The 13,237-nt window shown below is 41.9% G+C and overlaps 1 protein-coding gene across 1 annotated transcript in view; it reads left to right on the top strand.

Moving 5' to 3' along the window:
- Positions 1 to 13,237, top strand: part of SEPTIN10 (septin 10) — a 437,643-nt gene that overhangs the window by 22,980 nt on the left and 401,426 nt on the right. The window contains exon 2 of the mRNA XM_069204503.1: positions 6,314 to 6,382. Coding sequence (XP_069060604.1) covers positions 6,314 to 6,382 — 69 coding nt within the window. The remainder of the gene's footprint in view (positions 1 to 6,313; positions 6,383 to 13,237) is intronic.

The following is a 13,237-nucleotide window of genomic DNA, read 5'->3' as shown; positions in this document are numbered from 1 at the left end:
GCTTTTGGCGTTGAACAAGGAAGATTGGATGGTGTCTGTCGACTTGCAGGATGCTTACTTTCATATCCCGATACTCAAGTCGCACAGGAAGTATCTCCGGTTTGTGGTAGGGTCGCAGCACTATCAGTTTGCGGTCCTCCCGTTTGGTCTTACTTCAGCACCTCGAGTCTTCACAAAGGTGATGTCAGTGGTTGCGGCGGAGCTCAGAAGGAAGGGGATAGCAGTATTCCCTTACTTGGACGACTGGTTGATCAAAGCCAAGTCCCCGGAGCTTGTGTCGCATCATCTGCAGTCAACAACCCAGTTGTTGTTCGACCTGGGCTTTTCGGTGAACGTGCCCAAATCTCACCTGGAGCCCTCTCAGCGCCTCCTGTTCATAGGGGCAGTACTGGATACAACATTGAGTCGAGCCTTTCCTCCGCCTCAGCGGATTCAAGATATTCAGGAATTGGTTCCAATGTTTCGAAATGGAGCGGTAGTTCCAGTCCTCAAGGTCCTTCGTCTGCTCGGTCTGTTCGCCTCCTGCATTCTGTTGGTCACGCATGCTCGCTGGCACATGAGGGCTCTTCAGTGGTGCCTCCGAAGGCAGTGGTCTCAACACAAGGGAGATTTAGAAGGTACTGTCAAGATCTCCAGAGATGCTGCTGTGGAATTGAAGTGGTGGATTGCGGGCAACAATCTTTCACAGGGGAAGCCGTTCGCGCAGTCGCCACCAGTGGCCACGGTAATAACGGATGCCTCCACCCTAGGATGGGGAGCTCATCTGGGGGATCTGGAGATCAAAGGGCTTTGGTCTCCAGAGGAACAGGTGTTTCATATCAATCTGTTGGAGTTACGGGCTGTACGTTTGGCTCTCAAGGCCTTCCTCCCATCCCTTCGTGGTCAGTCGGTACAGGTCCTGACGGACAATACTACCACGATGTGGTACATAAACAAACAGAGAGGAGTAGGGTCGTACCTTCTCTGCAGAGAAGCTCTTCGGCTATGGTCCTGGGCAAAGGACCATCAGATTTGCTTGGTGGCAAATCATCTGGCCGGGGTCTTGAATGTACGTGCGGACAGTCTCAGTCGCCAATTCTCGGCAGACCACGAGTGGCGTCTCCATCCAGATCAAGTCTGTTTAATCTTCCAGATGTGGGGGTTTCCTCGGATAGATCTGTTTGCCACTCGGGAGAACGCGCATTGCCCGTTATTCTGCAGCCTCCAGTATCCGATGCAGGGAGCGTTGGGGGACGCGTTTCAGATAACCTGGTGCGACCAGTTGCTTTACGCGTTTCCCCCCATACCCTTGATTCCTCGAGTGTTGAGGAAAATTCGCCAAGACCGGGCCCAAGTCATCTTAATAGCTCCGGATTGGCCAAGGAGGGTATGGTACTCCGACCTTCTCCAACTCTCACTGTGCCCTCCGCTCCGTCTCCCTCTCAGGGCAGACCTCCTCTCGCAGTCGCAGGGGCAGGTTTTACACCCCAACCTCCAGAGTCTGCACCTACATGCTTGGAGATTGAACGGGGCAACCTGAGTTCCTTCTCTCTCCCGCCTGATGTAGTGGATGTTATCTTAGCGGCCAGGCGACACTCCACTAAATCTATCTACGCTAATAGGTGGTCTAAATTTGTTATGTGGTGTGGAGAGAGACAGATTGATCCCTTACATGCTCATCTGTCACATGTTTTGTCTTTTGCACTGTCTCTAGCGCAGAAAGGTTGTGCAGTAGCTACCATTAAGGGTTATTTGTCGGCCTTGTCAGCCTTCATTTGTCTTCCAGACCAACCATCGTTATTTAAATCCCCTATTGTTCTCAGATTCTTGAAAGGTCTTCTGAATCAATATCCTCCAAAACCATTCGTTATGCCTCAATGGGATTTGTCCTTGGTCCTGACTTTCCTTATGGGGTCCCCTTTTGAGCCTATGCATTCTTGCCCCTTAAGGTATTTGGTTATTAAAACAGTATTCCTGGTAGCTATAACATCTGCAAGGAGAGTGAGTGAGTTGCAGGCCTTATCGGTTAAACCCCCTTATATAACGTTTTATGGGGATAAGGTGGTGTTGAGGACCAAGGCTGCTTTCCTTCCGAAGGTTGTTTCACCCTTCCATTTGGCTCAGACAATCACTTTGTCCACGTTTTATCCTCCGCCTCATCCTTCAAAGGAGGAAGAAAGACTACATCGCCTGGACCCAAAAAGGGCGTTGAGCTTCTATATCGACAGAATGAAGGATATCCGGCTGGAGGATCAGCTGTTTGTCGGATACGTGGGCAAGAGGAGAGGAAAGGCAGTCCACAAGAGAACACTCTCCAGGTGGGTTGTTCTTTGCATTAAAATCTGTTACTCTTTGGCAAAGAAGGATCCGCCTGAGGGCATTAGAGCTCACTCCACCAGAGCTAAGTCGGCCTCTTCGGCCTTGGCCAGGGGTGTTCCTGTGGTTGACATCTGCAAGGCCGCAACTTGGTCGTCCCTTCACACTTTTGTGAAACATTACTGTTTGGACTCTGAGGTCAGAAGGGACGGTCATTTTGCACGGTCAGTGCTGCAGGATTTCTTGGTTTGACCATTTAGGCACCCACCGCCGGGCGTGGTACTGCTTTGGGACTCTATTCATCAGGTGAGGAATCCACAGGTAGTTGTATCCATCAGAAGAACGAGTTACTTACCTTTGGTAACGACTTTTCTGGTGGATACATTAGCTACCTGTGGATTCCTCACGGTCCCACCCGCCTCCCCGTTGCCTTTTTGGTCTCTCCAAGCAATCCTTGAGTGTGCTCCTTTTGGTCTTCAAAGTTGCAATACATTTTGCATGTATGATATTTGTATATATGTGTATATTTATATATAAATCTATATATATATTGGGTATATACATGATTCGTATGTATAAATATATTTATTTGTTTAAAAAAAAAAAAAAAAAGGTTATATTAAATCTACAGCTATTTTATTGCAATGTTGTGTGATTTACAATATTAAGAGATGTTGCTTTGCTCTTTCATTGCATTGGGTTATTATTCTCATGCACGTAAAAAATGTTGGTACTGTCATCGGCACGTCGGCGAGGACTTCTTATTGCCTGTATGACGTCAGACGGCGTCGCGTGGGCTAGAGTGACGTCCTCGTCGACGTGCAGAGACTAGTAAGAAGATTTCCGTCAAATGCTGGCGCCATGGGAGTATTCATCAGGTGAGGAATCCACAGGTAGCTAATGTATCCACCAGAAAAGTCGTTACCGAAGGTAAGTAACTCGTTCTTTAGGTCTTGCCCACCGATGACTGACTTCCTCTTGTTGAAAGACCTCTTGTGGACTGTACTAAAAATTAGCTGTGGGCTCTGTGCCACCCTTTTGATTCTTTTAGTTGGTTTTCTTGTCACTCTGATTTTCTTGTTTCTTATTTAATGGTTTCCCTTCTTCTACTTGTGTTTTTCCTTTCCCCAGATCATAGCTTCTTTACCATCCATTTGATTGGATGACTTGTATCACGTTACTGATCACATTCAGTAAAATACTTTTTTCCTTTTTATTCAGCAATCCATGGGAGTACATGTGTGTTATAGCTCTCTTCCTCATGTGCTGCTCCCCCAAGCTGCCACTCAAGCTTTCAGTGTGGCATGTCACCTCTCCCAGCTTGTCTGTAAAAGACAGCTGTACCTATATGTTTGCCGTACGTTGACACATTAGCTCACTTTAATGGTTGTTGCTGTATTCTACATAATGCATGAAACCACAGGCCTTAAGCACACAAAAGCTTTTATGGTGTTGGGAGAGAGTCACACTGCTGAACTTACTCAGCTGGTCTTTGAGGCAGAAGGTATGCTTAGCTTGACTAAAAGGGAGATGTTTCTTCTCCTGGAGGTCCTTTAATCTGCATACTGGGCTACTGCAGAGGACCAAATGGATAAGCTTTTATTTCAGGTCTGAGTCCTGATGAAAGTAAATTAGGCCTTGACAAACATTTTGCTTTACATTTTATCACTTTCTAGTTCTGTTTAACTGCTGTTCACTGTGTCTGGAGTGCAAAATATTTGAAAACTAAACCACGGCCATTTATAAAGATTTAGAATATTCAATTCACTGTACAGTTTGATATACCTTATAATGTGCTTTTCCTTCAGTATTTTGAAATATTTTTGCTTTTACATTTTTACAAACAAGCATTCGCAAAAACCTATAGCTCAGCACTCACATTTTGAAGCCGCAACCTTTTGGCAGGCGTCAGTCACAGAGTCTGAGTGCCACTTAATGAGAGAGAAACGTCAATGAGAAGACTAGTAGGATGTGAAGTGTGGCTGATCTCTTTAAATGGGTCAAAGAAATGCGAGGAATGTTGGAGCTTGGCAATAAAGATGAGTAATTCTTCCGGTGCTGCTTCATTTAATGATGGCCAAGAAACCTTGGAACCAAATCAAGCTAAAGTGAATATGAGGTAGAGCTCATTTGTTTGTACCTTTTGAATAAAGAGGATAGGAAACTCTTGACCAGTGTTTATTTTTTTCAGAAAAAAATGGAGATTGCTACTCTGAGGATGGGGTGGGGATTTGAGGGGAATTGATGGTTTCACAATTTCAAATAATGATTTTGAGGGTTTTTTGCCTAACCCATTTCTTCTTTGATAAAATTAGATTTAGCTTCAAGTACATGCTGCACTGAATCGGATGGACCTTTAGTTACGGACTGAGGCTTAACACAACAAATCAAATACATTTAACTAACACGAAGCACATTTGGCCTTACAAAAATGAGGGGAGAGGTAAATTTCAAAACCATGAAGGTTTATGAACAGATTAACAAAGTTACAACTTGGATCATTCAAATTAGTCGTCTATCAATGATCAACACATGAACACATTAGTCATTATGATTCAAAGTAATACAAAATCTCACATGCAAAGACAAACTGTTCAGCGTTATCATAAAATAAATCAAAGTATGCTCAGTTTCCCATGAAGGGAAGTTCTTTAAATTGCTAAGCTATGGAAGTCAAGTGAGTTGGAGGGAATTCAGGCAAAAAGTGTCAGCAGGTAAAGCCTCTAAATGTGGAATCAGATGAATCAAATACAGATTCAGTCAAGCAAGTGAGAAAGGGATTTGGCCAGAAGACTATTTTTTTTTTTTTTGCGCGATCAAGGGAATAGTCTCCTCGAAGGAGAGTGGAAAGGGCATTCCAGCTTTACCTTAACAATGCATACTTTAAATCATTTCTTCTTCTGCAACCGACATATGAAGAGAACCATTCAGGATCAAACCTGTTGCGATGATATTATCAAGGGTTCAGCCATTTTCCCGTCTACCACATAGTGGAGTCTCTGCTTCAACACCTTCAGCTGGATATCTGTAGCTGGAAGATACACTTCGGTCCGTACGTTCCCATTTGTAGGTGCATTCTCAATATTTCACTCTCAGAGGAATATATACAGATACACATTGACACGAAAACTAAACAAGAAAATACATTTTGATTAGCATTGGCTGGTACAGTTTGGCCAAAAACGGAAAGAGAAAAAATGCACAGGAGTCAGAAAACACAACTTAAATCTGAGACATTTTAAATTGAGGTCTACATTAACTGTGGTCAACATAAATTGAACATCACACAGTGTATATGTATGCATGCTGCGGATTATTGTCAATAAATGTGTGGAAAAGCATTTAGAAATAAAATTGCCCTCCTATTTGTGACTTTAAAATCGCTGTATCACCTTATTCTTAGAGGGAGGGTTTTGACAACATAATCATTCACTGGCTCGAAGAGTATTCCTTTCCTCACTCATACATATTGTCACATATTAGTTTCTCACAAACGCTGCAGTCTGCTCTCTTCACTTCCCAAGACAACCATGGAACAAGGATATGCTAGGCGTCCATGGCCGCAGAATACATTCACCACATGAAGATCAAAAGGCCTGTCCACATTTTCATCAGTCCTTAGTTATACTCCGTTGACTATCTAGCTGCACAATAATTTGTTCACACCAGCAACCTACCTTTTGTTATAGCACAGTTGTAGAACGCCTAATTAGGTATTAAAATTATGCATCACTAAATTGTGTTTTTCAAACTCCATTACACCAAGCATCATATACTTGCTGTTTGTGTATTTTGTTTCCTGAAGTCTCTCATTGGTTAAAAAAAGATTGTTTATTTCTTGTGAACAGTTTATTTAAAGACGTGGCGTTTTTTCGTAACGGCAGGAACTCGCATCAAGAAATGTCACCTAATTAGTTGGTTCTGAATGTCCACTGTCACTCAGACTTATCTGACTACATTGTAGGTGTTTAGCTACTAAACACCCGATAATTAATTGACTTTTTCTCTTTGTTTCCAGAACTATCAATGTAGTCCCGGTATAAGAGCTCCGCAAAGCTTTCCTGCTGAGAACGGACATGAAGGGGAGGTAAGTCTTGAAGTGGAGTTCTGTACAGTGGTGCTAGAAAAAATCAGAGTAGTAATGTTGGTCTGTGGCATCAGTTCAAGGGTGTTAAGTTTAAGGGTTTATAAAATCACTTACATTGCTGAGTGACAGGAGACCAGCAGTTGAACCTAATCCCTTCACCATGTGGGTGTGGAGGAAGGGCTTCTCCTCTAAAACCGTTTCCCAATAAATGTATGACCCTTTGCTTATTTATAAAAACATAATTCTAAATGTCTGCGCATAAGTGACATTGCCACTCAAAGTGAGTACGTGTTTAATCAAAATGGCATATTGGCACCTACATTATAAGAAACTATTGGTATATATCTCCTTCTTAGATTTACTTGGGACGGGAATGATTTTAATCACTTTCCTAATTTACGAAATAATATTAGATGTAGCGATTATCTCCAGAATTAGTCTGTGCAGCTTTGAAACCCTTGTGCTGCTGAACTTTGAAAGGGGTGTGGCATAAACCCTAAACATAATTTGGAGCATTAACATAGCGCCAGCCAAGTGGGAAATGGGGTTCTTCCCCGAGAAAGTATCAGATTGTAATTGTTTTTGTGAATACGTGTTTGGTCTCTGAATATCAGCTTGTCACTTTCACCAAGCACTCATATGTCATAATGACTCACATGGACAGAGTCTGCCTTTAATGCCCACTTAACATCAGCATCTTTAAATACCATGAGTGTCCTTCATATGGCAGATATTGTACCTTCGTTAAGGGAATGATAGCAACCATTCTGTTTAGAATGGTCACAACAGATCAGGGATGTGCCTCATTATGGTAAAGTAACCACTACGTAGTGGAGAGCTATACGTTTGTAAATGACATCTGCATGACGACAAGGACGGGTACCATTATGCCATGGATAGTCGGGATGCTTCCTAAAAGTCCACATTATGTCATGACGTGGCATTATTAAACCAAGGAAAGCCAGATGTTTGCCAAAAATGTTCACAATGTGTTATGACGTAGCCTTCATTAATGTTGAAGCTAGTCAACATTTCCCTCATTATGTCATGGAGTGGCCAAGATTATGACTAAGAAAGTGTCATAGTCTCCAAACATGTCCATATTATGTCATGAGGTGGCTGCGGAAAGCCAGATTGTTGCCAAGGAAGCCCACATTATATGAAGGAGGGCAACTACAGATGCCTGCCTGCCTGTCCCTCTTGGCGCTCTTTCTCTCTCTCCCACATTTAACCCCTTTGCCAGTCCCACCCTTTCTCATTAGACCTTCAGTATGCTTCCTTTGGACTTTTCCAACGCTCTTCTATTCCTACTTCACAGGCCTGTTCTTCTTCATGTAAGGAGCCTGCTGACTATCCTATAAGGGTTCTCATTTGGACTGTGAGGTGACATTTCTTCTTTGGCAGGGAATGCCCTGCTCTGCTCCACGTTTGATATAGCAGAGACCTAGCTTGGACAACAGGATAAACGCCCGAAGAAAGGCATATATCTGGGATCTTGCAATACCGGGTGAATGCACAGCATGTCAGCTATGGATTGAGGCAGTAGCAAAAATGAATGTCGACCTCAAACATGAGCAGTCCATGGTGCCCTTTTGATTGATGCCTGCCCCCTGTGTTCACTTTGCACAGTCTATCGAAATGTAAACAAATCTGCCAGTTGTGTGTCCTTACATCTCTCCCTTTTGAAGCAGAAGAGAACAGCTTCACCCTCTTCTGTCAGTAGATCAGTTTTACTGCACCGTATTCACCAGCTGCCACTGGTTGTTGCATGTGGTAACGCTGGATATGCTGCAGGCAAATGCTTGTGGAACAGCTGAAAAACTGAGCTCAAGCAGTAAGCTCACCACAGCTACAGTCCTTGCATAAATATGGCCGTCCCTGTTCATGCCATATGGTTGTAAATGCCATGCAGAATTGCTGCCATTGGATCTTTAGTGTGCCCAGCAGAAGCATTCTCCATAACACTACTGTGCACTTCAATCATTTTCTTCAAAATATTATGCCATGTAACAAGGTTCCTAAAAATTTGGGTCTCAGATCATCCTCAAGGTTAAGCGGGGAACAGAATTAGCCTTCAAATACATTGTGGTAGAACAAAGTCCTCCTCTTTGGCCTTTCTTGACTAATAGGATTCTATGTACCACGGTAAACTGAAATGCCATCCTTATTACCTAAAAACATTTAGATTAGTACTGAATACTGTTATATTGTGTAATGGTGTCCTGGTACGCTTTCCTTTTCGTGGTTCGACCTGTTAATTTTATCCATATTAGCATTGAGAATTACAAACCTGTAGCATATATATTTCTGACGCACATATTTGATTAATATTGCAAGTGTCAATTCTACAAATTAAAAACATTTGTGTATGGTAAATGGATGGAAATGGGGATGATGTACATGTGAGAGGAAAGGTAAAGTGAAAAAATGAAGTGAATATACTAATAGTGTTCAGGAAATGTACTTACTATTCCATCTTTAGGAAGTGTTCCTTTTAAGGGAGGGTTTTTAAAATATATTGGGGGTTATTCTAACTTTGGAGGAGGTGTTAATCCGTCCCAAAAGTGACGGAAAAGTGACGGATTTACCACCAGACGTATTACGAGTCCATTATATCCTATGGAACTCGTAATACGGCTGGTGGTATATCCGTCACTTTACCGTCACTTTTGGGACGGATTAACAATCCTCCAAAGTTAGAATAACCCCCATAGTGTTATCGTTTTATTAAGTACTAGCATATGGAAGGTATTTGTTTAAAGAAAATATTGTTTTATTGTTTGTTTTATAAGCCAAATAATATTTTCTGCAAAGGACAAACCAAAGGACACTGGTACGAGGGACTTGTGATCTGAAGCAACTCAGAGCCAATGAATCGCAAGTGACTGCATCAAAGTCATACAATTTAGCATTAAGGCCCTCATTCCAAGTTGGACAGCACCACGGGAACAGTAAACCTGCATACAAATTTACCATTACCTGTAGTAAATCTTTCTAGTATCATCCAGTTAAGGGCTAACCTCCATAGAATAGGAAATTGTCATGTGTGACCTTTTTGCGGTCATAAAACAACACAGAATTCCAAAATATGTGGGTTATACATTTACCATCTTGTCTGTGCATGTAGTTTATGTATGGAATCCTGTGCATGTAGTTTATGTATCAAAAGGACTTCTGGATGAGGTGGGAATATAGGGGTGTAGAGGAGCGCTTAGGAATGCAATTTCTAGTAGAGGGAGTGTTGTATGCTACAATCCTCAGGAAAACAAAGAGACACCTGACTCAGAATCTGGACCTAAGTGCTGTAAAACGCAGCACTTTGGTCATATTTAAGAAAAATATTTTGTTAAAGACCCCTCCCCCGCACTAAAGATTTTGATGTCTCAGTCTGTAATCTTTGCAAGGGCACTGCATCTGTTTACGATTTTAAGAGCCACCTGTGAATGCTGGTAGTCAGTCAGTAGGGATCAAATGATAAGGAATTTACTTTTACCAGCAGAATGCTGTTTACTGTTTTAATAGTTCAATAGTAGGAAAAGTTCAGTGTCACTGCTTTTTAAACTACTGTTAAATGTACTACTTTATTTTATTATTTTTACCTACTAAAACTGGGAGTTTGGTAAGATTTTATTGCCTGCCACCTATACTTGTTGCTGGCCACCGCTATAGATGGAGGTATTCTGTTACAATACCATTGTGAAAATTTCAGTTTTCAAACAATTTATTTAAAAGAATGTCCATTCCGTTTTTTCAGTTCTAAATTTTAATATCAAAGAGGAAATTGAAAAATGTATTTGAAATTAACCGAATGATTTATCAAAAATGTCTATGTTCAGAGTAGCTTCAGCCAGTAACAAACACTTAATTCATATCAACTTAGGCCACATAAATAACATGTCAAAACCTTTTCGTCAGCATGCACTATACACACATTGTTAAGGAGTCAAGATGGAAGGACGAGGCGGGCCCTCCTAACAGCACGGTCCACTAGTAAAGGCATGCGGCGTAGATTCCAAATACCTCAAGCAGAAAGAAGTATGATTGCAATAGATATAAGCATAGCAATAACATTGTACTGTACATAATAATTTGGCCTAACAAACGCACCATAATGTTATAGAAAGTGAAAACGTGCATGATCAAATATAGGCAAGTTTAAAGAATCACAATGTCTAAGATAATATGGAAAACATGCTGCCTTTGAAGTCCTAAATTTGAACTGTGTCAGTTAGAACTTGGGAAAATTAGATATTCACAAAAACAATAGCAATTCAACACTCGTTTTGCATTGTGTACATCACGCAGAGGAAGTTAATTTATTTTTGAATGTATTTTTTTTGACGGCACTAGAATTGTTTGTTCACATCACATTTTACACTTAAGAGGCACAATATACATAATTCTAAACCCAGAGGTCAGCATATTCTTTAGAAATGTATGTATACTTTAGGAAGGCAGCTATCACATGTTATTTTACATCTTGATGTATATTTAAGCAGTTGACTTCTCATTATTCTGTGCCCTACATTTAATCAAGCAATGTGTAAAAGGCCCTTGCTGGTCAGGCAAATACTTGGAAACTGCTTCACAAATAAAAGAGCAGAAGCATTTTAGATTGTTTTCCCATTGACCTTCAGACATTTGTCTTCAAGCACACACCAAATCCTACAAAAAAAAAAACAGTGCAACAGGCCTCAATATTTATAATTGTCTGGCTAGAATCTCTAGGATCTTTACGGGTACTGCAGCACATGCCACAGCCCTACTTCCAGTGCCACTGACTGTGTACCTTTTTAACTCAGTTCGCTTGCACGTTCTCCAGTCCTGAGTCTTTCTACAGATTCACATTCTTGAATATTCCCTGTCATCTAGGCGGGAGTTCCACGATAATGATAATTAGTAGTTTAAAGCAAGTCCTCATACAGTAAAACCAAAACCAGCAAAATTGTATACCAATCCACATAATTATAAGTAGAACTACACTTCAGCCAACCAGATGGTAGCTCCTGTATCATTCCTCTCCTTCAGAGCCACAACACGTTAGATTTCTAACCGCACGTCCTATGTAAGGGAGTCTGCCTGTGCCCTGCTCAGTATTTTGAGAGAAACTGTTACTTTGATGCAGCTCTACCTGAGAATTATTTTGCCGGGAAATGAATCATGCTAGAGGGATCAAAGACTGGCCTTTTTATGCCTTGTACGTCTTGTGGTAACCTGAGGCTATTTTCAGAGGACCCTTATAAGGAGTGCCTTTATTGTCTATATCCTGAGCATAAAGCTAAGGACTATAAATATTGCTGAACCTTTTCTGCAAAGACGCTCAAGGTCACGGAAGCAAACCTCCGTTTGTGGCATTAAAAGTGAAAATCCACAGAAACTCCAAGCTCTGAAGAAACAGGATCTCTAACTCTAACCAAAACAAAAACAGGAAGGGAGAAAGATCTGCAAAGGAGTTGAGTGAGGAGCCACCAAGAAAAATATCAAAAGAAAAAATGAGGGCTACCAAGAGTCCAGACCACTCCAAGCAAAGACATTCATCTCCTCAGGACTCATCCACAATAAAGACAACAATGTCACAATCCTCTACTCCTTTTGAATCTGCCCTAGCATCCTCTGACATTAAGAAACCTACCTCAGATGCCTCCCCTAGATCTCATATGCCGACGTCAAAACCGTTGACGAGAAAGTCAACAACCCAGTCGACAGCTACAATGGAGTCAATAACGACAACTACCACCAGGATGACTACAGCCTCTTTGTTAGTGGGATCAACACTGATGACATCCTTGTCAATGATAGCAGCACAGTCAACCAAATCGATGACTGTTTCTCCGTCGATGACGCGTCGATGAATGTTTCGTCAGCACCACTGTCAACCACTGTTCCATCAATGGCTTCTTCGTTGGCTACTCTGACACTGACAACTAAGGTTTTGCTTGCCTCATCAAGAACTGCATTTCGATGGGTCCATCAGTGGCTTTTTCTGATGAGAAAATCTGACAAGATCGGATCTCATCTAGTAAGGTGTCCCCTTTACCACCGGTCCGTCTTTTGGAAATGTGAACTATGGACGAAGATGAGGATGCAAGTAGCCCATCCTCGCTGCATGTGAAATGCCAAGAGACAGATCAGGAGAATGAACAAGATGATGCATGTAGCTTAACTGTAGATTCATCCTTTAGAGACAAACAACAAGCAAGATAAAGGTCTTATGAGGACTTCCATGAAAATTATCCTTATGAAGAAGCATTCGAGGAGCAGTTATTCCAAGAACCAATGATGCAGGCTCAGGATTAATGTCGATTATAGGCCACCTGCCGTAAGACAAAAAAGCAGGAGCGGACGTCTATTTTTCAGGAGGGAGAGAGAGAACATCCTCCAAAATGATTGATACAGCAATGGATGTAGCTATGACTGGCTTCAGGCAGATATCTGGAGCGGCAGTCTTAAGACGGCAAGGATGGCTAAAGGCAACCTCTTTGCGCCCAGAAGTGCAAACATTTCTGGATATGCCTTATAACGGAGAAGCTCTCTTAGGAAAACAAGTAGATGATTTGCTTCAATCAATTAAAGCTGATACAGGGACTGCAAGATCATTGTGAGTGCTGCAAAAGTGCATGTTTCAAACATTTTATGGTACAAGAGGCATGGGTCAATACACTTTTAGAGGAAGTTTTCAGTTCAACAGGTATCACGCCAAGCCCAGCAGTGATGCCAGCAGCATTTTACATAGCAATTTAGAATACCACCAGCTGCAGCTTATTCCAGGCAGCGTAGCACAAGAAAGTCGGCAAGTGCAGGGCGGAGTCATGAGTCATCTAGAAGGCAGTGATAACACTGTCACTTTGATCGCCT

Source organism: Pleurodeles waltl, chromosome 8 (assembly GCF_031143425.1).
Source record: "Pleurodeles waltl isolate 20211129_DDA chromosome 8, aPleWal1.hap1.20221129, whole genome shotgun sequence".
In the NCBI taxonomy this organism is placed as follows: Eukaryota; Metazoa; Chordata; class Amphibia; order Caudata; family Salamandridae; genus Pleurodeles; species Pleurodeles waltl.
This window is presented reverse-complemented; position numbering and strand designations above follow the sequence as displayed.